The following is a 24386-nucleotide window of genomic DNA, read 5'->3' on the forward strand; positions in this document are numbered from 1 at the left end:
ATTTGTAGCCTTTCACTCTATGTTTTAATCACTGGACCAAAAGAGGGCTAGAACAGCCACTATGTAGCTAACCACTTACTAGTTACTACAGACACATGGTTGCATTGGCTGACCACTTACTAGTTCCAAATTCTTGACAACGTATCCAAATTTGCTTATCTTGTCATCATCATAATTCATAGATGTGTCCCTTCAGATAGTGACCGGTAGAGATGGCCAAACGGGCCGCCCGGCCCGGCCCGGCCCGGGCCCGGTGAAGCCCGGCCAAAAACTGGGCCGGGCCTGCTGTGCCAGCGGGCTTAATTTTCTGTCCAAGCCCGGCCCGTTTAGCATGAAAAAACGGACCGAAAAGCGGGCTAAATGGGCCGGTAAGCACGTTTTAGTGTAAAAAAACCGGGCTTAACGGGCTTAGAGGTAAACGGGCCGTGCCGGGCTAGCCCACCGTGCCTAGTTTCCTGTTCAAGCCAGCCCGCTTATTCTACCGTGTCGGGTTCGGACCGGGTCCAAAAAACAGGCTTCGTGCCGGGCTCACGGACCTCGTGCTTTTTGGCCATCTATAGTGACCGGCCAACAGACCAGCCATTTCGAACAAACCATGCAAATGTTCCTACGGCTGCAGAGCTGATTCACATAGCACATCAAATGTCCTTTGGCAGGACTTTAGTTTTTTTTTAAATAGCATTAGCTCTGGTTCTTTCGTACGAGCAGCTTTCTAGAGGAGCCATTTGTCAATATGGCTTGCGTGCTGTTTTGCAAAATAAACATGTATAGTTTTTTATATATTCAGAAATGTCTAAAAGTAAGTTGGATAGTTATTTTTCAGCAAGCATTTTTTTAATATCTCTGGTTAGCATTTTTAATAGTTATTTTGCAGACTGCATGAACGATTTTTTTTTTCAAACAGCAATATGCAACTTAAGCGAACGTATGTTCCATACATAAGAAAATTTGTATAGTTCTATTTTGATTTATTCAATATAATAATGACGATCCATCGAACGGAGGCTTCAACGATGGTCGCCAGTGCTCTGTCATCTACACCCGCCGGAGAAGGGCCTCCGGTGTACCACGCCGGAAAGGGGTTATATTGGAACCTGTCACACCCGGGTTTCGGGGCACTAAGACTCGGGCACGAACATAATCACCAGGTGTGCTGAGACCAAGTCTCACATATATGATGAATCATGGCACAGGATCGAATATCACATTTTACTATATAACAGAAGTTCTATACAAAATAAATAAATATTTACATTATAAGGAGACAACGGTTCAGCAACCCAAAGTTGACTGGGAGACGACGGCCTAGATCTCTCACGAACACATCACAGCATCCTTCAAGCGCCTCATCCTGTGGTACTTGTTCTTGACCTGTGGGGGGTGTGAGACAGCAAGAGTGAGCTCACATACGTTCATCGCTCAACAAGTTGTGGGGAATAATGTGCATGAACTCGCCAAAGGTGGGAGCTCACGTGAAGTGTAAGGCTTACCAAAGAAAATGGTTAGAGCTGAGCATTGCTTTTAAAGTTGGTCAAAATTTTATTAGCAGTTACTAAGTATAAGTAAATACCAACCCAATTAAGTAGTGGAACAAAAGTAACATCATCACCTGCGATGCAATGCATATGACAAATTGAATTTAGTTCCATAAATTAATCATCAGAGAGTTCTGAGCTGCTCATGACCGTGAGCTCGGCTAGTATACCAGTTTTACACTCTGCAGAGGTTGTACCCTTTACCCACAAGTCATGTTACCCGTCTGCCAAGAGATCGCGACTTCCCATACACCTCTACCGAGGAGGCGAGGCAGGGTAACACTACGAGGCCTTTACAAAGTTCCACTAGCTTCAGAAAACCCGCTACAGTTTATAGGAAGCTCCAATGCAGGGTTCTTGCTTGACCGCCATCGCAGCAAAATCAACCAAGGACCTCCCTACACTGACCACTCCCCTACTGTCCTTGCCCCTTTCGGGTAAGGTAGTCCTCCACTAGCTTTCCTAATTAATCAGCCAAGGGCGTCCATAAACCCTTGTGGTGGCATGTGTTTCTCAAGTTAAGCTCTATGTTCCAATTAACATTAATGATCTTGACATGAACATAAATAGAATAACAAAATAACTGGAACATAGATATAATAAATAATTATCCCAAATCCATGTAAAGCAATAGCAAACTACCCAAGTGATTCAGGGGTAAACAAGGTAATGAGATAAACAATCTAGGGAGACTTATTGGGTCCCATCAAAATTAAACCTATGCATTGAATAGTGATAATAACGAATATTATTGGGTAACAGAAGTGATCAAGGGCACAACTTGCCTGGCACTTGAGATTCCAGGTACCAACTTGCTTTTCAGATGACACGTGTCCTCGCGCTAGTCGTAGCAATACAAACAAACATGGTATAGATAAAATTAACATCACACCAAACATAAATACAAACTAAATAATAATAATCTATGCGTTGCTACGAGACTAACGGAACTTGAACGAATCAAATCGGAGTTAAAACGGAGGATTTATGATTTTATGAAGATTCTATGTGTTTTGTACAAGATTAAATGGGATATAAATTTTGATGTGACTTTCATGTCAAAACAGTAGTACTAGATGATAGACAATAATATTACAAAATTATAGGAATTGGAACGGATTAATTTGGGCTTAATATGAATTTTCTATGAATTACCCAAGTTTTACAATTATTTTTATACTCAAAATCAATTTCTAAATCTATTTTTCTGGTTTTATTTAATTCCTGGACTGCGCCTCAATTTATATAGAAAGCAGGGGCCTCTGCGCAAGTATTCCCGTGACTCAGGCGAATCCCCATGCGGACGGCGGGTTATTTTCTCAGAACCCCGAGGGTTTAAACGAAAAAGAACCTGCCGAAAGGGTGACCACTAACTGTGACCGTCCTATTGGAAATCAGGGGCTCGGATTAGATCACCACACTTGCGAACCGGTACGCATTACTGGCCATCGGATCAAGATCCTACGTCTACGATGAAAACAAAGTCATAAACTCCCATGGTCGTTGATCTGCCACCGACGGACACGATCAACCGATTGAATCGGTCCCGCCCTAATCTAATCGCGACCGCCCACACATCATCCAACGGCCCGCACGGATCCCCCCATCCTTCTCTACTTCCCCAGTCGGAGATGGCAGTGCGCCAGCCCGCGCGACGGCGGTGCCATTGGCGGCGAACCCTTGAGCATGCCCGGAAGGGCCTAAGTCTAACGCGACCCGATTCAAAACGAAGAGGGAAAGGTGGCGAGCATCATGGTGGGGCCTTACCGAGGATTAGGTCACCAGGAGTCACGCCCACGACGCATGGCGGAAGTCTGCGGGTCCTCGCCGTCGGTGAGCGATTACCCACGCACAGACGGCCCTCCGATCCCAATAACACAGCAGTCGCACCCCACACGAAGTGGCGAGGCCCCAGACCCAACTCCGAAGACGATGTGCCAACAGGGGTAGCGATCCTCGGCAGCGGCTGGGCAAGGTCCGAGGATTTGGGCGCGGAGCAGACACGGAGCCGCCATGGTTTCCGGTGCTGCACAGCTTGCGGGGAGGGGCAATGGTGATGCGATTTGGGTTATATAGCCCACCATGGACAAGGTCCGAGCGAAAGAAGCGGCGCAGGGAGAGGAGGAGGAGGGTTACGGAACCCAGCTGGCGCGAAGATCGGCAGGTAGTCCGGGCGGGTCGTTACCGCCGCGAGGAATCGGGGAAGAAGATCCACAGGGCGCGGTGACCGACGTCGTGGCTCCACCGGTCAGTGACCAAACGCATTACCAGAGCGCGCACCAGAGATGGAAGGCTGACGAATGTGTCCCACCCCATAGTGACTCAACTCATGGACGGAAGCGGTGCGAGGGGGAAAGGCTCAGCGGCTGCCCTATGGGGCCGGGTAGTCGGCGCCAAGAATTGAAGTTCGGCTGCTGCGCGCGCGAAATGAAATGGGGAGATGGGCCGAACTGAGGTTGAGTCGGCCCAAGCAGCGTTTTAACCTTTTCCCTTTTTCTTTTCTTATTTCAAATCCAATTCAAACCATGTTTAAATTCTAAATTTCAAATTTATGCACAAAAAAATTTCCACATGATGCATAATTTCTACATAATATTTATTTATTCAGTTACTTTATTTATTTATTTATTTATTTTATTTAGGCTAGGTTTTCAACATGAAGTACACACACCACATTATTATTTGAGTGTGTAGTTGGATTAAAGGTATATTCAAAAGTCCCCCCTTTGTTTTGATAGGAACATTTTTTCAATGTCTAATCTCTATTACGATTTATTTTAACCATCGTTATTTTATTATGATCATTTACCTTTAAAAGGGGTGAATTATAAAGTTTAATTATTTATCAAGGGTACTTTGCTCAGATTTCTTCTACCAATCTCAAATTCAGAATTTGGGTGTTACAGAACCGGACCGCCGCCGATATATACCGTGTGATTGGTTCCTGTGCCCACGAGCGCTAGGGTCGTGCCGGCCTGGACCACCAGAGAAGTCTCCTTCCCGCGTCTCCACACGTGCAAGAGCTGAAAAAATTGAATGTGTTGCGTGCACATGGGCAGGCTCGCCTCGTCCTACGGAGGGAACTAATCATGTGTGCGGCCACAGTCAATGCACGCGCTGAGCTGGCCAGGCTACCAATCACGTAGATAGTGTATCCGTCGGATCACCTGCACACCCGGCGTGTGTACCCAGACCGTCGGCCACGACACACGTGCCCGAACATATAACAGTGGGCTTTAGATATGTTCCCACATCGTATTTTGTGAGTGGGCAAATATGGTTTAGGTGTTATTTGATTCAGATCTTGTTAAGAGAATGGCAATGGGATTTCTTGCTGCCGGTAATGGTTACTAGTTATAATTGCAATGGATACTGGTACCTAGTACTACCAGAAAGAGCTTAATTAAATAAAAGTATCGATATCAATTACCCCACGTAATCCATTTGTGTTACAATTCGGCAAACCAAACACCATCTTATATGTTTGAGGATGCAACCCCTAATAAGCTAGCTTTTTAGGGAGAGTGTTAGCATAATTGTTGGGAATAGTCCCACATTGTGAGTTGTGGGTGAGTAATCATGGTTTTATATGGTTGAGGGTGTAACCCCTAATGAGATAGCTTTTTGAGGAGGGTGTTGGCTCAACAGACCTAAAACCCGTTGCTACGCGTTCGGACGCGTGTCTCGTGTCCCGACGGTCTGGGTGGGCGCACCATATTTATGGGCGGCCTAACGGACACGCCACGTGTCGACAATCCCGGTCCAACAATTGGTGTCGGAACCAGGTTGGCCCAATATATCTCGAACAGGTCTCGGCTCATAATATGTGAGTGAGAGATTGTTGGAAATAGTCTCACATTTTGAGTTGTGGGTGGACTGTTTTATATGGTTGAAGTTGTAACCACCTAATGGACTAACTTTTGGGAGAGTGTTGGCCCACTACTACGTGTTAGAACGTGTGTGTCGTGGCCTGACGACGTGGGTGGACGTATTGTATGTGCAGGCAATCCCACGGACACATCATGTGTCGACGATTCGGATCCAACAAACACTCAAAAAAAACTAGTTCATTAGGGATTGCACCCTTAAACATATAAAATCGTGTTTGCCCACTTATAACTCACAATGGGGCTGATTGGTTCCCCGGCTGTTGCGCGCCTGCTTCGAGTGGGTCTGAACCGCGAGCGATGTCCACTCTCCACATCTCCACACGTGCAGGTGAGACATTGAAAAATATGCTAAACTGCACACGCGCATGCAGAGCGCTGGACGAAGGCGCAGGCAATCGAACATAGACTTGCGCGCGATCAATACATGACGCGAGCCTGGGCGCGTGGGTCACAGCAACCAATCAGCCCCAATGTGAAACTATTCGCTCTAGCTACTCGGCTATTATGGACGTCCGGTCTCGGTGCGATAAAGCTTGCACGACCGACGCCCGTTACGTGCCCCAGTGCCGCGAGGCTTCCTCGACCGCCGCCAGTGAGACTCGCTTCCGCGCGCTCAGGCCGGTCGGCTCCTTCAGCGCCGGATGTATTGCTGCGTGCAGCAATCAGTGGTGGTATGAGATCAGTCGTGCGCACAAACAGCTGATGAAGAGAAGGTAACAATTCGTTTTGAGATCTTGATTAACATAAGCCAAAGCTTGGTAAGCTATTTTTTTTGGCTTCGCCATTTCAATACAAAGCGGAAAAGTGTTTTTTAGCAAAAGGTCATTTCATAAACTATGAAAAAGCCAGAACAGAAACCAGTTCCGGGAAGCCCTGCCAAAGGGACCCTAAGGAATCACACGAAAATTTTACACATAATCAGATAGTTTAAAGCAAGTATTAAAGCAATCTGCAATGTGACAAACAGTCCAAGAGACTTCTATTGGTAAGAGGGGTTTGGACGTTTGGTACAATGGAAATTACACAACAATCTCTCCGCTTGCCACAAAATATAAATGTACATGATTTCAGAAAACCCATACAAAGAGACTGAGGGAAAAATGGTGCTTTCATGCCCACCTCAACTCTCATGGAAGGAAAAGGGAAAAGTGGAACACTTGGGACATATATATTTACACGATGGAGAGATGGGGATCATGCCTGGACAATGGTACATCTTAAAAAGAATAAACTACCTACATTCTTTCATTCCTTTTAAGAAAAAATAATAACAATGCACTATCTACCAGCCTGGTGAGCAAGCTTCAATAAATGAACAGAATGGTACACTTCCCTAGACAAGTCTTCTAACAGTGCGTGTGACTCTAAGCCCATCATCATATTCGTATACCGAAAAGAGAATGCTGAATTGCTGATGGTTGACAAACAATCTCATGCACATTGATGGTCCCTCCTTGCAATGGTCTTTAAGAGTTAATATGCTTTGAAATGAGGTCTGGACTGCCATCATGTAGACTTCTCCCTTATTTTCCCCCCTTTTTGCAAGTGCAACCATTATGTGGCTTGAATTTACATGGTACGCCCATCTTGGAATATCAGTACCAAAATGTCTCTCCTTGATTAACCCACTGCACAAAATCCTTAGATAATCCCTGAGCCTGGATCTCAGCAGCTTGATCATCCTGAAAGATCCAAATGAAATGATTTTGCTTATTCGTTGGGTGAAACTCTACTACAAATGGTCACCACAGCGATAATCATTCAATCCAAAGTTCCAAACATCACAAAAAAAAGGGGGGGAGGGGGTCTATTTGAAGAAAAAAAGTAGATGCTTTTCGATTACATGCTAGCAGGACCAAGAATGAAGACAGTCATGCTGATTTTAGCAACCTGTTGTTATACTTGCATTTAGCCAACAGAACATATAAAAAATGGTATGCCAGAACCAAGTAGTTGATACTTCAGGTTTATTCAGGAAATTAGGCCCAAGAGGCTTGTAAGCTAGTAGCAAAGCTTAGAGCGAATTGGAGATGGGTGCAGATGTCTTATGAGTGCATAGACTTGTATTATAATTTAGAAGGGATGCATATATGGTGAATTTTTAGTCCTAATCACTGTTTTTCACTATTTGAGGGGGTGCAGCACTCCCTAATCACTAAGGAGCTTCGCCCTCTTGTAAACCATACTTGCAGTAAAAAGGAATGGGCATGGAAGTCATGAAATATAACAGACAAAATGGCAGGTCAGAAAAGAACATAAATATGATGGCCATTTTCATTTATTGGGTCCATGATGATTAGATAAAACAAAAGGTTTTGTAAACTAAGGTTCAAGTACGTAAACTGTACATGAAGTATAAGTAGTAACAAAAAGTAGGACTGTACATGAAGTATAAGTAGTAACAAAAAGTAGGATTGTTGATTGCACTAACCGTTATCCCATAGATTACATCATGAACACCATCATCAGTTGAAATATTCACATCAGGAGTGCTTATGGCTTTTGACCTGTTTAAGCATAATAGATAATACACAGCACGAAACATAATAATGAGGTTAGAAACATTCATCTACATTATAAGTGTGATTCCATCAGCACTTCCATGTACACAAGAATGGAGTATTAGAAAAATACATGGCATTGGCAATAACTTTCTCTTTTTATTGGATAGTTGTGCAAGTTTTACAGAGATGTCAGGTTTCAGTAAACAGTTGAGAGGTTCCAATCTTCATGGGTGTTTATGTTAGTGTGTTTTGGAGTTAACGTTCTTCTTGAACTATTTCCTAGTTAATGCAATGATGCTCAGGTCTCCTGATAATCCACTTAGACAATTTATGCAGAGTTTTTCTTCTTTTCTGAGAAAAGATGTCCAGGGAGTTAATAACAAATGACAAACTATTTACTTCTCACTGTCATTTCTGTGTATACCATACCATGCACAAAAAACAGGACGCCTGATAGACCACAAAAGGAAAAGAACAGCATGAACAACCTTTCATTGTCTGAAGCTGAAAGCCAGTCAAGATCCAGGAAATTTGAATCACCAGAACCATTGTAATAGTCTAGTTCACAGCTTATATGCTTAATGTGAGACACTGTCGGAGTATACCTGTGTATTTTTCAAGAGAATGGAGAATGAACAACTTATGTGTCAGTGCCAGATGCTAATTTCTCAAAAGTATACTTTAGGATAATGACTCTGCTACTAAAAGAAGAACAAAAAAGGAGTTTCAGAATCCAGATAGCATAAACTAACCTTGACTTTGACATGGAATTGTCAGAGGCTGAAGACATCCCATGCACTGAATCAGAACTCCAGTTTGGATGTTGCCCTTCATTTTTTGAACCAGTAAGTGCTGAGTTTAAAACTCCATTTGGGCCATTACTGGACATTGATAGTTTGCTTTTATTAAGAATGCTGCCATCTGATCTTGCCCTCTTCATCAATTTACTGACAAATATCTATAATCTCAGATAACTAACAAGATATATTGTTTTGATTTGCACAATGCATGTGTGAATAAAATCTGGATTATTTAATTCTTAAAACAAGTAGTCAGGAAACACCCCAACAAAAATGTGAAAAGATATAATATAAATGATTCCTTGCTACCCATATGAAAGTAAAGAAGTTAATACTTTCCTGTTTGGTTGGTGCCGTAGTTTGCCACGCCTAACCTTCGGCAAACAGTGGCTGCCACGAAAAGTGTGGCGAGCAAAATCAACGCCACACTTATGGCAAAGTTTGGCACAAAAATGAATCTATCAAGTGTGGGACAGGATGCTAAGGAACTGTGGCACACCATAGTTGTGTTTGTGTCAGTGAACCAAATAGCTGTCGAAGAAACCGTGGCATAACTAACTCGTGTCATGGCAAGTTAGAACTGGTTAAACCAGAACATGTGGACCAGATATTGTTTCACAATTCTTTGTGCTCTCGTGCAAAGACTACTAGTCAATTTTTGGTTCCACTATCACTTATATTGTGTCAGTTTAATGTGATATTAATAGGAGAGGCAATAAATATAGGATCGTAGTCACACCACCTTTAGTGACAATTCTGTTATTGCCTCAATTCATAGAGAAGCGTATATTGTTCTTTTATTAGGAGCATACTTAACCCTGTAAGTTCAAGCATAGGTATATATTGCTAGCTTACCTTGTCTCGTCATCAAGTACATGCTCGTCACCAGATTCTGGCTCCCAAAGTGCAGGTTTTCCCACCTGCGGTTGGAAGTATCCTAGAAATCTGAAATTTAAAATGCATGGGGAAAACAAGTGACAGAAACTTAATCCATATTCATGGTATTTTCCAGGTGAAACTTCAAAAGATAAGAAGATCATTCCTATCTTAATCACACATACAAGTTTATCGCTGCTTGTTTGTAAGCATCCATATAGGCATTACTGTAGTACCGTTGCAGAGTCCTAAAGAACTCTTGAGATTGAATGGCGAACTTCAAGTGCCCTCTTTTTGCAGAGAATATCTACACATGAATCCACAGAATGAGCACAAACTAATTCTGTTGTCACTTCATAATTGAAGTACCAACTGACAAGAAAAGCGTGAAAGAGGTTCAAGAATCCGTTTTGTAATTTTTTTGGCCTTTTGGCACCATATTATAGTTCAGTCCACTGAATATCATTACATGCAACAGTTCCTTTTATACTGTAGTTGTACAGTGGATAATTTAGGTGCAGATGCCACGCTGTCGCCCTATTTAGACAGAGCAATAGCACACTTTTCCCTTTAATTTACAAACCACAGATATCACATGTATACTCTACAGACAAGAAAATCAATGAAAATAAACCTCTCATTTTGTAGGTCGGAAAGGAAACATCATTACAAATCGATTCCAACTTTTTATATGACTTATGAATTAGAAAAAAGAGCATTTTAGAAACGTGTATGGCCCTAGTTAAAGAAAAATTGATCCATGACAGACAGATATGATGATAGAATACACAAACATATTGAAATAATGCCAAGGAAGTATGATAAAAATGCAATTTCAAAAATGTGTCAACTTAATTGAGTAGAATTATACAGACGAAATCATAAGATTAATTCTGTACAAAAGTAGTTGCATTGCACTAACATTTATGATAAAATATTGAGAAAAGTGAATATCAGAGCAATGGACACAATTCGCTCGCAGTTGATACATTGTATGATTAATTGCAAATTTGCGATACTATTGCGGCCACTGTATCGGTTGCACTAGCTACTAAAATAGGCAGCCTCAGTATCAAATTATTAACTGAGCCTATATACTTGTTGAACTTTTTTTAGTCATCAATCAGCATACTTGATTCAGCCTGATCGGTTGCACTAGCACAGCTGTGACTGCTGTCTGCAGGCTGCTGCTGCACACGTACAATACAAGAGTAATAGTAGGAATAGTAGAATGTGCTAGAAGTAACAGTGCATGAATGCAGCAGCAGCCAACGGCCACAGCAGTGGTAGGGCAGCCAATCATGCTGATTAATAATAGCCAATTTTCAAATTCTCATATCATAAACTGTGGATTTCAAGTACAAAATAGTTCTCAAATTTAATTTTCATAAATAACTCCAACTAGCTTTATGGTTTTATTTCACTTTTTGGAATAAATACTAGTCTTTATGCCACTCATCCTGGCCTGGCACAACCAGTTCGATTTGAAATGCAACCACTTAAAACAGACCAGATGCAAAGCTAATGGAGCAAACATGGATGCAGAGTTAATGAGCAAACTTGGACGAGTTCTGAAATAATGTAAGGGCATATGCATTATGTAATTCAACCACTCCATATTTCAACACACAAGCATATTGTGGAAGGGATAAAGAACCTACAGTTTTTCTGTCAGATAGAAGAATATAGCAACATTCAATGAGTACCTTATTGTGAGCAGCAGAACCACCATACTGTAAAGCAAGTGTGTCACCCATCCGTTCATAAAAATGCATCAAATGCCGAGACAAAGGGGAGTCTAAATGAACTTCTGGAGATTCTACAGAACCAAGTGCATGTAACTGGTATCCTAGAGCAGCTAGGCCATAGGCATATTGAGCAACATTTGTGCGATCCAAACAATCTATACAGTTTGTACGTAATACACCCTTTTGAAATTTTGGAGGCTTTATTTGAGTAGATCCATTGACCTCAGATCTATCTTCTGCAATTCCATTGCCAGGATCATAATTGCCACAGGTATCTTCTTGGGAAATGTCATCAAGATCATCAACATAGTCTGCATTGCCACAATTGTTGTCATCATCACACACATGAGGACCAAAACCATTTTTCCTATAAAACATAAAACCAAAAATAAGAAAGTGTCAAGCCATCCAAGAGGTACCTGAAAGTAGGAATTCAAAGTGAATAGCAGAGAAAACAGTATAGTAAAAATAGCAAAAACTTACAGTGTAGGGCTTAAATTAGGGGAATTCTCTGCCCTTTGAGCTGGGGAAACTTGACGATAAAAGAATTCTGTCAAGTTCAAAGCTTCAAATGCCACCTTCAAAAGCACTTGAAGCGCATTTGTACTTTTGCTGAAATACAAATTTTCTTCAGTTATGTACACCAAAAGCATCAAACAGAACATCAGTTTAGGGCACGGCACATAACATAAGAATTAATACCTTTGAGAGTTCTTATGAAGATCCCAATGTAAATATCTCAAATGATCTTCGCCTGGTAGACCACTATTAATAATCTTTATTGCTCTGTCAAATTCCCGACGGAGTATGATTTCACGTGGTCTCTTCTCACGTGTCTTTCAAGAATAATACAAAGTAAATTGCAAACATGTGATTCGTAAGTATGACTTGACTTGTATGAAAAAGATCCATCAGAAGCAGTGGCAGAATCATAACAGTGTGCTCACCTTAATCAAGTTTAAGATGATGATAGGATTTCCATATCTTTTCCTAAGATTTTCAAAATGAAGCCTGGTAGCCTCATAATTTTTGTCCTTTCCATGCACTGCACGAAAAAAAAATGTTTGAATAATATTTAACACATTGAACAAGGATTTCAATGCTTACATATGATATCAGGCTTAAGATTCAGCTTTGATGTCTCCTGGGACCAGAATAGTGGAATCGAACCCCTGTTCTGCACAACAGAGCTTATTTGCCATGGTCCAAGCATGTCTTCATAAACAATTTGCTCAGTCTCAACATCATTTGCTACTCTGCCCTCCTCATTCACACCCCTCTTTAGATACCTGTATGAAAAATATCAGAAAAGAGAAATGCAGCATATCGATCCTAAACACACCAAAATTTGATAGGGGGGAGTATAAATTACTAAGAGTTCGCGAAGTGTTAACCTGGTGCCAGCATAATGCCTCGAGCGTCTAGCAATGAGAGTCAGCATAATATCCTTCCCACATATCGCAAGTTTGTCCTTGATATAAATGAAATAAGAATATTACTCTAAGGCCCTGTTTGTTTCGTTGGAATTGAATTTCATTCTAACAAACATAATTTAGACACAAACTAATTAAGTTAATATATTTGTATATGTAATATATTTGTATATTATTCTAAATCATATGAGAGAGATAGTTATATGTTACACTTATGTTATAGAGAAGCAAGTAGAAGAGTGTGATATAAGTTGTACATTAGAAAAGTAGCATATAAATCTATAGAATCAATTTCCATCTCTCACCCCATAAATTTGAGATAGGCTTATATATAAACTTTGGAAAGTTGTGGAATGTCACATTTAAAAAAAATAGCCTACTCCATTAGTTAGATTCCAATTCCTCAAAATGAAGGGGAACAAACGGGGCCTAAATGATTATGAGTAAACAGAAGTAGTGAATATTCAAGAGCAACGGAAGATTCAGATATCAAGTAAGCTCGAATTTCTAAGTATACTACAGAAAAGGTTATGTTAGATTTTTTCAGATTGTCATTTTCTCAAAGAAAGAAGCAGCATATGTAGTCACCTTTACATAGTGCAAAATAAAATGAGAAGCATTCATAACTCGTTAGTACATTAATATTCAACAGTCTTACCATTTTCATAATTTTCCATCATAATTTTACAAATTATACTATAGACTGAAAAACACAACTATCCATCTGACAAAAAGAAAAGGAAAAATGGATTCTTACTTGTCTAGCACAAGCAAATATATAACATAAGTTCAGATTTGTAAAGAGCAAAGAAGGCAAAAATAAGGAACATGGTGTAAAAAGAAAGGAGTAGGAATGTAGGATAGATCTTTTTGGATGATATCTATCACATTTCACAAATCCTATTAAATGATATAACAGGATAAAAGGATACAAGTTTCATATGTACCTGCTTAAAAAAACCATAGACTAATGCAACAGTCCAGAGTGTAGTTTTCAGAATGTCACGAATCCCTCGAGTTAGGAACTCATTCCAGACGAACATTGTGTCATATAGTTCCCACCCTTCTTGTGGATCATTAAAGTTCTTTTGAAGACTTCTCATTATATGATATGAGTGGCTAAAAAAGAAATCTTTTCTAAGATCAATTGTCTGCAAGAGCTTCTTGTACCTGCATGATTAGTGAAGCTTGGCTTATGATGAACATACAGTGGTGCAACTGTTTAGCATGCAACTGCACTAGCTATGCTCCTGAATCTTTCTAAGAAGAAGATAAAATATTTCATTAAACAGTTAGAAAATATCCAATCTAACTATCAGTGTATGATAATATGACGGATAGGATGTTAAGAATATAAAATTGTGATGCAGTCATGCAGCACACCTGTTCTCGTCCTTGGAATTAATTAATTTTGGTCTCGTAGTGGAATTTGATAACTCAATCATCGCAGTCTTAGAAACTTGGTACACCATATGACCAAATATATCCCCAATCTTTCTCTGCTCAGTAATAATTAACATGTAATAGGGCCCAAGGAACTTAATGAAACCTGTAAAAAACATATCGTTGATGCATATTTGCAGGGAATATGTTACCGACATTGCATCAATTACAATCAGAGTAAGATGCCATAGCTTACCGATGATTCCAAAACAGTTGGTGACAAATTTGACTCCACCAGTTGACCTGTGTTGTTCGTCTAGATTTTTTAGCATATCAAGGTAATCACTCTGTGAGAGCACAGTAGAATCCTCATGTACATTGACCTCTGATGGCTCCATTCTATCAATCTTGAGTAATCTCCATATTGTCTTGTTACAGTTAGTTCCAAGAATATAGAATTTCTGCCAAAAACATCCATCATTAAATTATGATGAAAAACAAATCAGTTAAGGAACTAGGTACTCATTTTCACCCTTCAGCAAATGAAGACTTCTACAGTCAAAGACCAAGATTCGGGTGGCACCAATAGCCACAAATAATTCAAAAGTTTGAGATTTGTTCATAGTTTTTGGCGCAATATGTATTGGGTCACAGTTGAGCATTAAAACCGTCATGAGCAGGTTACACAAACCAGACCCACTATTTCTCACCAATCCTGGCAAAAAATAAACATCAAAGTCAAGCTCACTGCCTTCCTGTGTTCTAACTTTCCATTTCTCATCTTTACAAAACTATAATTTCACTTGCAGCCCATCCTTGTCCCAAAAATCAGTTTAAGAAAAGCTCTAATCTATTCAAGTATTCATATTGGAATATCCTGTCAGATCCTCTTCGATGTGACAACACAAATTGAGACCAACTTTTTTTATTTGCAATATCCCAATCAACAGACTGTTGTATAAATAAAAGGTTCTTGAATTCCCTAAGTCTCATAGATGCAATGGTCAAAGAACGTCATTCTCCATTTTCACTTTTTAAGACTTCCAAAAATTCTCATATCCTACAAGCGCATAACAATCCAACTTCTAAATTGTAGTCCACAAACACAGGCAAGACAAGAAAAACAGTACGGCTTCGCCTTTGCACATGAGTTTGCAAAAGCATTTTATATAAGGCTTCTATGTACAGAATGCACCCGGATAGAGAGAGCTTCACCAACTACCAACAAAACAAGAAATGGTCGCCAAGATATAAATAAACCAAACACTGTAACCAAACATCCAAAAAAGATAGTGGGATGAAGCACAGGATAGTTTGAACTTTGAACTTGATATCACACCCTGGTTTTAAGTGATAACATGAGAACACACAAAGATTTACTTTTCGTGATCAAAATCCCAACAAATGAATGAGAGCAGTGCTTGAAAAGCACACCTATTTGGCTATTTCCTAACAAAAAATAAATGGAGAAAAGCATCGTAGCTTACAAAATAAGGCATGATTCAATATCTCACGCATAGAACCCAAAAATACTAGTACTAGCAGCCAAGAGCTCCTGAAATTCAAGTGTGATAATCACTTTCTACACAGGCATATTCAAATCGCATGCATGCAGATGCCATGAATGAACAACGATCATAATTCCTAAATCCTCGACGTTGCATGGAATGATCCATCCAAGCACGTAGACCGCATACTCTGTCCCGACTCCCGAGCTAAACGACGTCTATAGCTCGACCGTCTCCGTAGCTATACAGCCTTGACCGGATCACAGAGCGGCAGTAGGAGCGGCATCATTGGACAGCACAATTTTACCCAACAACAAGAGACAAACAGCAACACCCGCTCGACGAAGCGGCGCATTGTGGCCCGGGGGCGAGGAGCTCACCGACTCGGACTCGTAGAGCTCGAAGCTCTCGAGGCAGCTGTCCGCCTCCGCCATTGCCAGCAGAATCCCCGGCGCGTGCTGGCTCAACCTCGCATCCACCACAGCGGCAGATCACAGCCCCGCAGCAGCAGCAGCAGCAGCCGCCACCGCCGCCCGCCGGAACCCTAAGTCCGCGCCGCCCGGCTGCTTGAGGTAGAGCATTCCCCGCGCGAACCACGGCCGCGGCGCCCGCGAATCAGAGCCCGGACCGGCCCAAGGCTCGCGGCGAACGGTCGCGAAACCGGGCCGGGATTCCGGGAGCTCGGGCGCCGATCGCGAGCGGCGCAAGTGGGGAAATTTCTGGGGAGGAGGGGGAGGAGGAGGCGCTGGCGAGGCCGTGAATGATAGGAGATTGGTTGATTTCGCTTTCTATTTTTTTTTCGGGTGCGAAATCCGTGAGGCGTGGAGGCTGACCGGTGTGACGGTGTCCAGGCGGGGAGGGGGAGGAGGAGGGGGAGGGCGAACTAGTTACAGCGCGGCACGGTAGCACAGCCCTGTATATAGATATACAATCGAACACCGTAGTGTAGTGTGCTAGTGTAAGTGCATCAATCTTATTTATAGTTTTTTAATAGATGATGATCCACAAGGGAGTTAATAAATATTTTATGAGATTTAGGGTTGCATATAGTTACAGAATGTGTAGATGAAATATAAAAAAAACTCAATCTTAGTTTCGTGAAAGATGTCCCACCATGGTTTTTAGTTCTATTTAAAGATTTGTTTAATCTTCTCTTGAATATAGAATATAGAGGATCAAAGAGTCCATTACGTACAGGTGCCAAAATTTACTCAGAGTATTATAGTTGCCAGCTATTGACACTCTCAAAACCACTCATGGGTTCTTGGAATTTTACTCAGACTATTAGTTGATTTGTTTTTCATTCTATTCCTCTTTGAGTTCTTGGAACCCTGATTGCCTAGATGTTTCTTGGTGACACCCTTGCCGCGTTCGGGAAATTTGTATTACCCATTCATTCTAGTGGAAATCTAGGGTTGGATCTTTATGGTCATTTAGGAAAGAGGAGAGTTCAAAGCGACTCTAGAGACCTTTGTGGTTGTCTCGACAATGGGATGTAAGACAACTTTTGTCGTGGCATGATCTTCGTTATATGAGGGTGGTGGTACTAGCAAAATATGTAAATTGACTTAGGACATCGACTTTACACTCGTGGTGAAATTGAATAAGTATGTAATAAGCACTTAAATTCGTAATTGGTTAGTTTATTTCTTTTGGGGATTCGAGTATTTAGTCCTCACCAAAAATTTGGACAAAGTCCAACTTTAGAACCCAAAACAATGTCGAGTGATATTAGAGCTTAATCCTCATGATGAATGCTTAACCGTGTGAGGAAAAAAACAATGTCAAGTAGTAGAGACAGTGTTGAGGTGGTCAGGTAAATAGCTAACTGTTCTATATTATCTGAATTAAGAAGATACACAAAGAGTTCTTGGAGTGCGATGGTTGGATAAACAAATGGCTGAAATTAGTTGCAGCGCAATTCCATGGTCTCCACTCTCCACGAGTGTGTATAAAGAACAAAAAAAAAAGCGATATTATGCGTTATTTAGCTCCTGATGGTGAGTAGTGATGGTGCTGAGTAGCGACACGTCCGGCGGAACCCGCCACCGCAGCCGATCCGGGCTAGGGCTACCACCCGTCCAGGCCGCCAGGTTACTTTCTCCTGGCCGTGAGGCAACGCGGGGGGGGGGGGGGGGGGGGGGGGGGGGGGGGGGGGGGGGGGGGGGGGGGGGGGGGGGGGGGGGAGCGAGCGTATGTGGCACAACACAACACGCAAACTGACGGAATTGAATATGGCCGCCGGGTAGCGCTTGTTTGCCCACCACAACGAACCAGTCCTTGCTTGGACGATTCCGTCCGAGGCGAATTCTGCCGCGCGCGAACATGACGAGAGGGTCGGTGTCGTTAGCTCGGGAGGCGACAGGTGCTGGATGGACTGGTGGGTAGTGCGCGCTTGGGCTTGGCTGGCGAGTTGACTACGAGAGGCCGCGGGAGCGACGTGGAGCGGCTGGACTGGACGTCCGGCTCCAATGATTGGGCGGAAAGGGCTGCCGACCATGCGCTTGCCACGCCACCGCTTCTCGGCAAGTTTTGAAGCCTTCCTGCCGTTTCTTTCCCGGCGTCGCTGCCACGTCCTCCTGGCGTTGTCCGCGCCAAAACCCACGGCAGTAGCAGTACCACTACCACCCCACCTGGGTGCTCGGACCGTCGGACGGGAAGATGCCCTCGTCTGCTACGGCGCTACCCGTACGTACTCCTTGTTCTGCGTGGTTCAGATTCTCATGTCTGTCAGCAGCAGCGCCAGCATCCGATGCTGAGCTCGAGCGTTCCAGCGAGCACATCCGCACCTTTTCGGTTCTCTTTTTCCTGTGTGTGTGTGATCGTTTAGCGCGAGCGCGAGGTCAAGACCTGAGCATGTGCACAAAAGAAATATGGTGCCTGGTACCACGGCACCTTGACCGGGGCGCCAACATACGGAGACGTTGGGCGTGTTCGGCTGGCTGCAAGCCGACACTGTTGCAGCTGTTTGGACTGCTGCAGCTGCAATCCATAGAGAGAAAAATACTGTAGAAGCCGCAGCCGCAGCCGGATTGCAGCCGCAGCAAGCCGCAGCGAACAAGCTGGTTATCTTGATCCAGGAAAAAAATTTGTCTGCAGTGGGATGGAGTTGCTTACCAATTAATAATGATCAGCGTCGGTATATATTAATCTGTCCTGACGGTGACACTACTCCTCCCAGCCTCGTCCTATCCACCAGTTTCCAGCCGGCCGGACTAGTTCCGCGCGCAAATCATTGTTGCCGCGGGAAATGCATTGTTAAACTAGCGCGTGAAACGCAAACAAATGCCGGAGAGAGCGGTTCAACTTTTCGAGCTCCGATTCTTTCTTTCTTTCTTTCCTTTTCACCAGCATGATTCATGTTCCGGCATTGTTTATACCGCGCCAGCGACCAGCCTTTGTGTTGTGGATGTGGTGTGGAGTAGACCCATGTATGGGATGTGGGATAGAGGTAGGTAGTATGCGTTTATAGAGTAAAGTTTGAAAATAAGGAGTGAGATAGAAAGGAGTCTTATGATAAATTGGATCCGTCGGATTTGGTTCTAGCATACATGAGACGAAGATCGATCATTGATCCTTTGGACGGATTTGCTATTGTTAGTGTTTCGAACCTCCGCTCCGACAAGTAAATTTGTGTGCGCGTGTCCTGGGTTCCGGATGGTGTGATCGGTGGGCGCAAGTTTTATACTAGTTCGAGCAGAACGTCCCTACATTCAGTTTTCGGCGGCTTGCGTTACCGACACATTTATTGATCGATGCTCGTAATAGGGGTTACAAGCGGGCGAGAGAGGGAGAAAAGAGCTTCCAAGTCTCTTATGCGTGGGTGGACCTAAGAACTATAGGACTATAGCTCTCTTGCTAAGCCTTGGACGTCGCGATAGTTCGCTCCGGCCTCCGTGGTCCTCTGGTTCGTCTGTTGTTCTCCTCTTCCGTCGAGAGTCATCCTGTGTCTCGTGGCCATCCTCCTCCTTTTATAGGCTAAGGTGGGGTCGACTACCGGTAGCTTTCTCGAAAAGGACCTACTATGTTGTGGTAAAACCAAACGTTTTACCTCGGTGAAGATGTGTTGTCCGTGTGCGTCTTGGTCACTCGGTCGTCTCGGCTTGTACTCATTATGATGGACGACGTGGGAGGCATGGGACCCTGGTGCCATCATTACTACCTCTATGACACGTCGTCTCCTGGCCTCCGTAGCCTGGGTCTCGGCACGGCTCGTTGTATTGCAGGTCCTGTAGACAGTCTGCGTACCTAGACCTAGTCTCACTATGTCATGAGTGCGCTGTAGGCCGAGGGACACATATGTCATGAGTGTGTCGCGGGTTGAGGGGTTCGCAGGTCATGAGTGTGAGGCAGACCGACACTCCTACCGCGGCTCACTGTCGGTCATAGTTAATGAGGCCAACCACTTATGCGGGGTTAGTTAGGTCAAGCGAGGAATCCACTCGAGTGACTTCCTTTTGGTTCATCCGGTCCTCTCTTTCTAGCTTCGCCTCACCCGACCCCGGGCTCGCGTGCCTCGGGGTTATTCGAGGGCGCGCGGGTGCTCTCCAGGGTAGACAGTTTCTATACCTTCCTGATGACCGGTGGGTCCTGGTAGTCTGGAGACCTTTCCCTAATGCACTCTCTGACCGGTGGGCCTTAGGGGCTTAGGGATATTTTCCCCTACAACTATTGTGTCGGCTTCATGTACAAAAGATTTGCTACTAAGATGATGTGTTTGATGAGAAAGTAAATTATTTAACAAGACGTTCATAGGATATAGATATATCGCCACCATCAGTTTCCATCGTCGTCGTCCTTTACGTGCAAATTGGGTAGATATGTTTTCTCTTGATGTCGACGATCTTAGCGTTGTCGTAGAGCACGTCGTTTTATTATAAGGCAAGACTTACTCTAATATTTTATCGAATAATTTATACACCATCACAGAGAATGTCTATTTTACTATTCTACATTGAAAATACCCAAAGATGTCTATTAATTTTGCAAGCTCCGAGAAAAGTCAATGGCCGAAAAAAAATACATGCATGCATGCATGAACCCCGAAAATCCCTGAGGATGTGGTCTATGACCTGTGCGTGGGTACAGGTACAGCCTACAGAGGATATCAACAACGGGGCATGGGTTTCCATACCTTAGTGTTGCCAGACAGCAGTAGAGTAGCGAGGGCAGGAGGCCGCCCGTGGATAGCGCGTGGATAGGCTTGTGCCGCCCATGCATACACACGTGCAGAGCCCGTCGGAGGAGGGCGCCTCGCGCGGTCGCGCCATCGTCGAGACCTCGGGCAGAGGCAACTCCGGCCGTCCATTCCCCTGGAAACGCGCCGGATTTGACCGGAAATTTAAGCCGACGGGGTGCCGACGGACTGGATGAGCGCACACGTGCACATCGTGATGAATGGGAACGCTCAATTATTCATGTGACTTTTGTGGGCTTGCGCGGCTCGTAAAAGTGAAAGCGTTAAACTTGCAGCGTTTTCATTGGACCGTGATCGCCATCCAATTGCGCCTGACGCGGATGGACGCATCATGCCCGTGATACTAGAAAAGGCGACATGCGTCATGCTTCTGTTCGAGAAAGGAAACGGCAACACTTCTTTGGATACCGTGCATGCACTGCCGTTTTGTTGAAAGTCTACCTGCTTTCCCAATCATCTCCAACAAGTTGACCTTTAAAAATATTTTATAATTTAAAAATGAGGATATTTTATAAAATTTAGAATATCAACAAAACATCTCGCTCCAACAGTAAAGCCTCAAATTTAGATTATAGGGTAGAGCATTATGATATAGTATATTTGAGGCATTTGAGAGAGCGTCCTATAATTTTTTGACCAAATTTTATGAAACGATGCACTGTTACAGTAGTTTTTCCTACGTATAGCCTCATATTTCAATTTGATGCACCGATTTGAAGCATTGTTGGAGATGCTCTAAGGCATGTTTGGGAGAGCTCAACTTCAAGAATTTCAAGTCTATTTTAGTTTCTTCTATCCAAACAGGTCTAGCTCCATGAGCTTTTAACTTAAAAACTAAAACTATATGACAGTTTCATAAAAAAAATTAAGCTCCTCAAAGAGTGCTTCAAAAAACACTGTTTTCATACCTCATTATAAAGTAGCACACAATTTACCCACCATACAATTGGTTACATGACCTACCGATTCAAGTCTCTTTACACCGGACACTCCGGGCTTCACACTGGACAGACCGACGGTCGTCTCTCCACAGTGCCACCTGTAACTAGCCGTTGAGCTTAGAGATGGCAATGGGTAAATACCCACCGGGTATTACTACCCCAACCCGTACCCATGACACAAAAATAACCTCACCGGGTCACCCATATACACTGGTGGGTATGAATTTACCCCCATACCCATACCCATACCCATGTGGGTATGGGTCACCCATCGGGTCACCCGTACCCACAAAAATTAAACATCTATCAAAATATTATACTATACAAATATCAAGTATATCCATATAAATACCATTACAAAATTTTCTAGCATCATTACAAATGGTCATTAAATTGTCGTTAAGCCTTTTATGACATTATGGTCTAAAAGGTTGTTAAATAGTAAAAATGATGGATAACTAAAGTCCAAGTTCATGCTTGGGCTAAGTTTATATTGGGTATCTTATACCCACGGGTTAACGGGTATGGGTGAAGGCGGAACTTTCTAATACTTGTTTACCCATTGGGTGAAGATTTTTGCCCAATAACAGACCCCACAGGTAGAATATTTAGCCCACATATATACCCTAATGGAGTAAATACCCATCGGGTATCGGGTCGCGGGTACCCATTGCCATCTCTAGTTGAGCTACAGTTCCTGGGTGCACCGGACAGTCTGGCGTGTGGCACCAGATAGTCCGGTGCTCCAGACCAGACAGTCTGCAGGCTACACTTTCTTTGTTTCTTAGACTTTACTTGATCTTCATAATGTCTTCTTTTGAGGTGTTGCTTTCCTCAATGTCTTGGTCCAAGTAACTTTAGCATCCTGTGAACTACAATCATAAACACTAGCAAACACATTAGTCCACAGGTTATGTTGATCATCAAACACCAAAATCTATTTAGCCAAATGGTCTGGGGTTCATTTTCCTTACACTTGTGAACTTGTAATGGTTAATCAAGGTGTTATTTCTCTTGTTGTGTTTATTTTTCATATTATTATACGTATATATAGGGATGAAAACGGTCGGAAACGGTCGGTAAACACTAAAACCATTACCGTTTTCATATTTTTTATCGGAAACGAAATCGAAAACGGTAACTCCGGAAACGGAAACGATATCGGTATTTCGGAAACATCGGAAACGAAAGTTCGGTGCGGAAAATACACCGGTAACGGTCGAAATTTAAAATACGATCGGTAAACATATCAAACTTCATAATACAACAAAGTTGACAAAAGATCACAAAAACCACAAGTTCACAAATCATGATATAACAAGTTCACAAGGATCACAAATTTATAATATAAAAAGTTTACAAAGATCACAAGTTCACAATATAACAAGTTCACAGTATAACAAGTTCATAAAGATCACAAGTTCACAGACTCAAAGTTCACAATTCACAATATCCACTAGATTTAGCTGACATGGCATGCTTACTCATAAAATATTTTTTCCTCACATAAAGAGTTTTTCACAGCCTCACAGGAAAGCGCTAAAATCTAGTATGTGGAAAAGATAGACTATCGGCTCTCTATCATTATATATTACTAATACATAACATGTGCATAGAAAATGGTGGATTCATTTGAGAGACCAAATGATTAATCTCAACTGCCTTCCAACACCCCAAAATAAATCTTAAAACGTCCAAAAAATACAAAAATAAGTAATTCTTATCCAGAGACGTACAGGCGATGCAAAAAAATCACATGCTGGAAAATTCCGAAAAAAATTCCGAGACACAGTTCCGGAAATTTCCGAGACACAAATCCGATAATTTCCGACAAATACCGATAACCGAAGGAAACGGTCGGTAAAACACAACGCCGATTCCGATACCGATTCCAATAGAAAATTCCGAAAACTGATTCCGTTTTCGAAAAATACCGTTACCGGTGAATCCGATCGAAAAATTTCGAAATCGGTTTCCGGAATTCCGAAAAATTCCGAAACAGTTTTCATCCCTACGTATATACCTCGATAACCATGATTATAGGAAGATCTCTGCCAAAACTCTAATTTATTATACGTGTGAATTCTTCAACTAGATATTCTTCATGCACACATATAGGGGGAGCTAGAGCTATTCCTACACTTTGAGTTTCCTGTGCTGACTTATCAACACTTTAGATGAACTTTTAAAATCATGATAACTCACTCAAAACTCATCTCGAATCTTTCTTATACCCAATATGTAAGGAATGTTTGAAAAACAAAATCTACATTTCTATGAAATATACAATGTTGTCATCAATTACCAAAAAGGAGGAGATTGTGAATCATCTAGAGCCCTTAGTGGTGTTTTGGTAATTAATGGCAACTGCTTGTGGACTAACAGTTCTTGGAGAAGTAATAATGCAGGATTGGACCACAGGAAACAAGAAAGTCTTTGAGACGTATAACCATTGTTTGTGGATCAAGTGAAGGCAAAGATATAACATAGATTTTGTTTTTGCCGGTCGTTAGGAGTTTATAGAAGAAATTGACCGGATCAAAAGGCTAGATAGCCATACTATTAAGAGTG

The 24386-nt window shown here is 42.5% G+C and overlaps 1 protein-coding gene across 2 annotated transcripts; it reads right to left on the bottom strand.

Moving 5' to 3' along the window:
- Positions 1-6380: 6380 nt before the first annotated feature.
- On the bottom strand, positions 6381-16566 carry LOC103629870 (phosphoinositide phosphatase SAC2-like). 2 transcript variants are annotated; one of them, XM_008650960.3, is made up of 16 exons: positions 16058-16566; positions 14426-14630; positions 14170-14335; positions 13734-13956; positions 12748-12824; positions 12461-12642; positions 12301-12398; positions 12056-12189; positions 11837-11965; positions 11312-11720; positions 9791-9912; positions 9585-9674; positions 8682-8876; positions 8418-8534; positions 7857-7932; positions 6381-7107 (listed from the first exon to the last, which is right to left on the bottom strand). In XM_008650960.3, the coding sequence occupies exons 1-16, from the start codon at positions 16109-16111 to the stop codon at positions 7021-7023; spliced, it is 2364 nt and encodes a 787-aa protein (XP_008649182.1). In that variant the 5' UTR covers positions 16112-16566; the 3' UTR covers positions 6381-7020. The 2 variants fall into 2 exon arrangements, with proteins under 2 accessions (XP_008649182.1, NP_001316460.1); NM_001329531.1 differs by having other exon boundaries at positions 6388-7107; positions 8682-8810; positions 16058-16410.
- Positions 16567-24386: the final 7820 nt, after the last annotated feature.

This window comes from Zea mays, chromosome 6 (assembly GCF_902167145.1).
Source record: "Zea mays cultivar B73 chromosome 6, Zm-B73-REFERENCE-NAM-5.0, whole genome shotgun sequence".
Lineage (NCBI taxonomy): Eukaryota > Viridiplantae > Streptophyta > Magnoliopsida > Poales > Poaceae > Zea > Zea mays.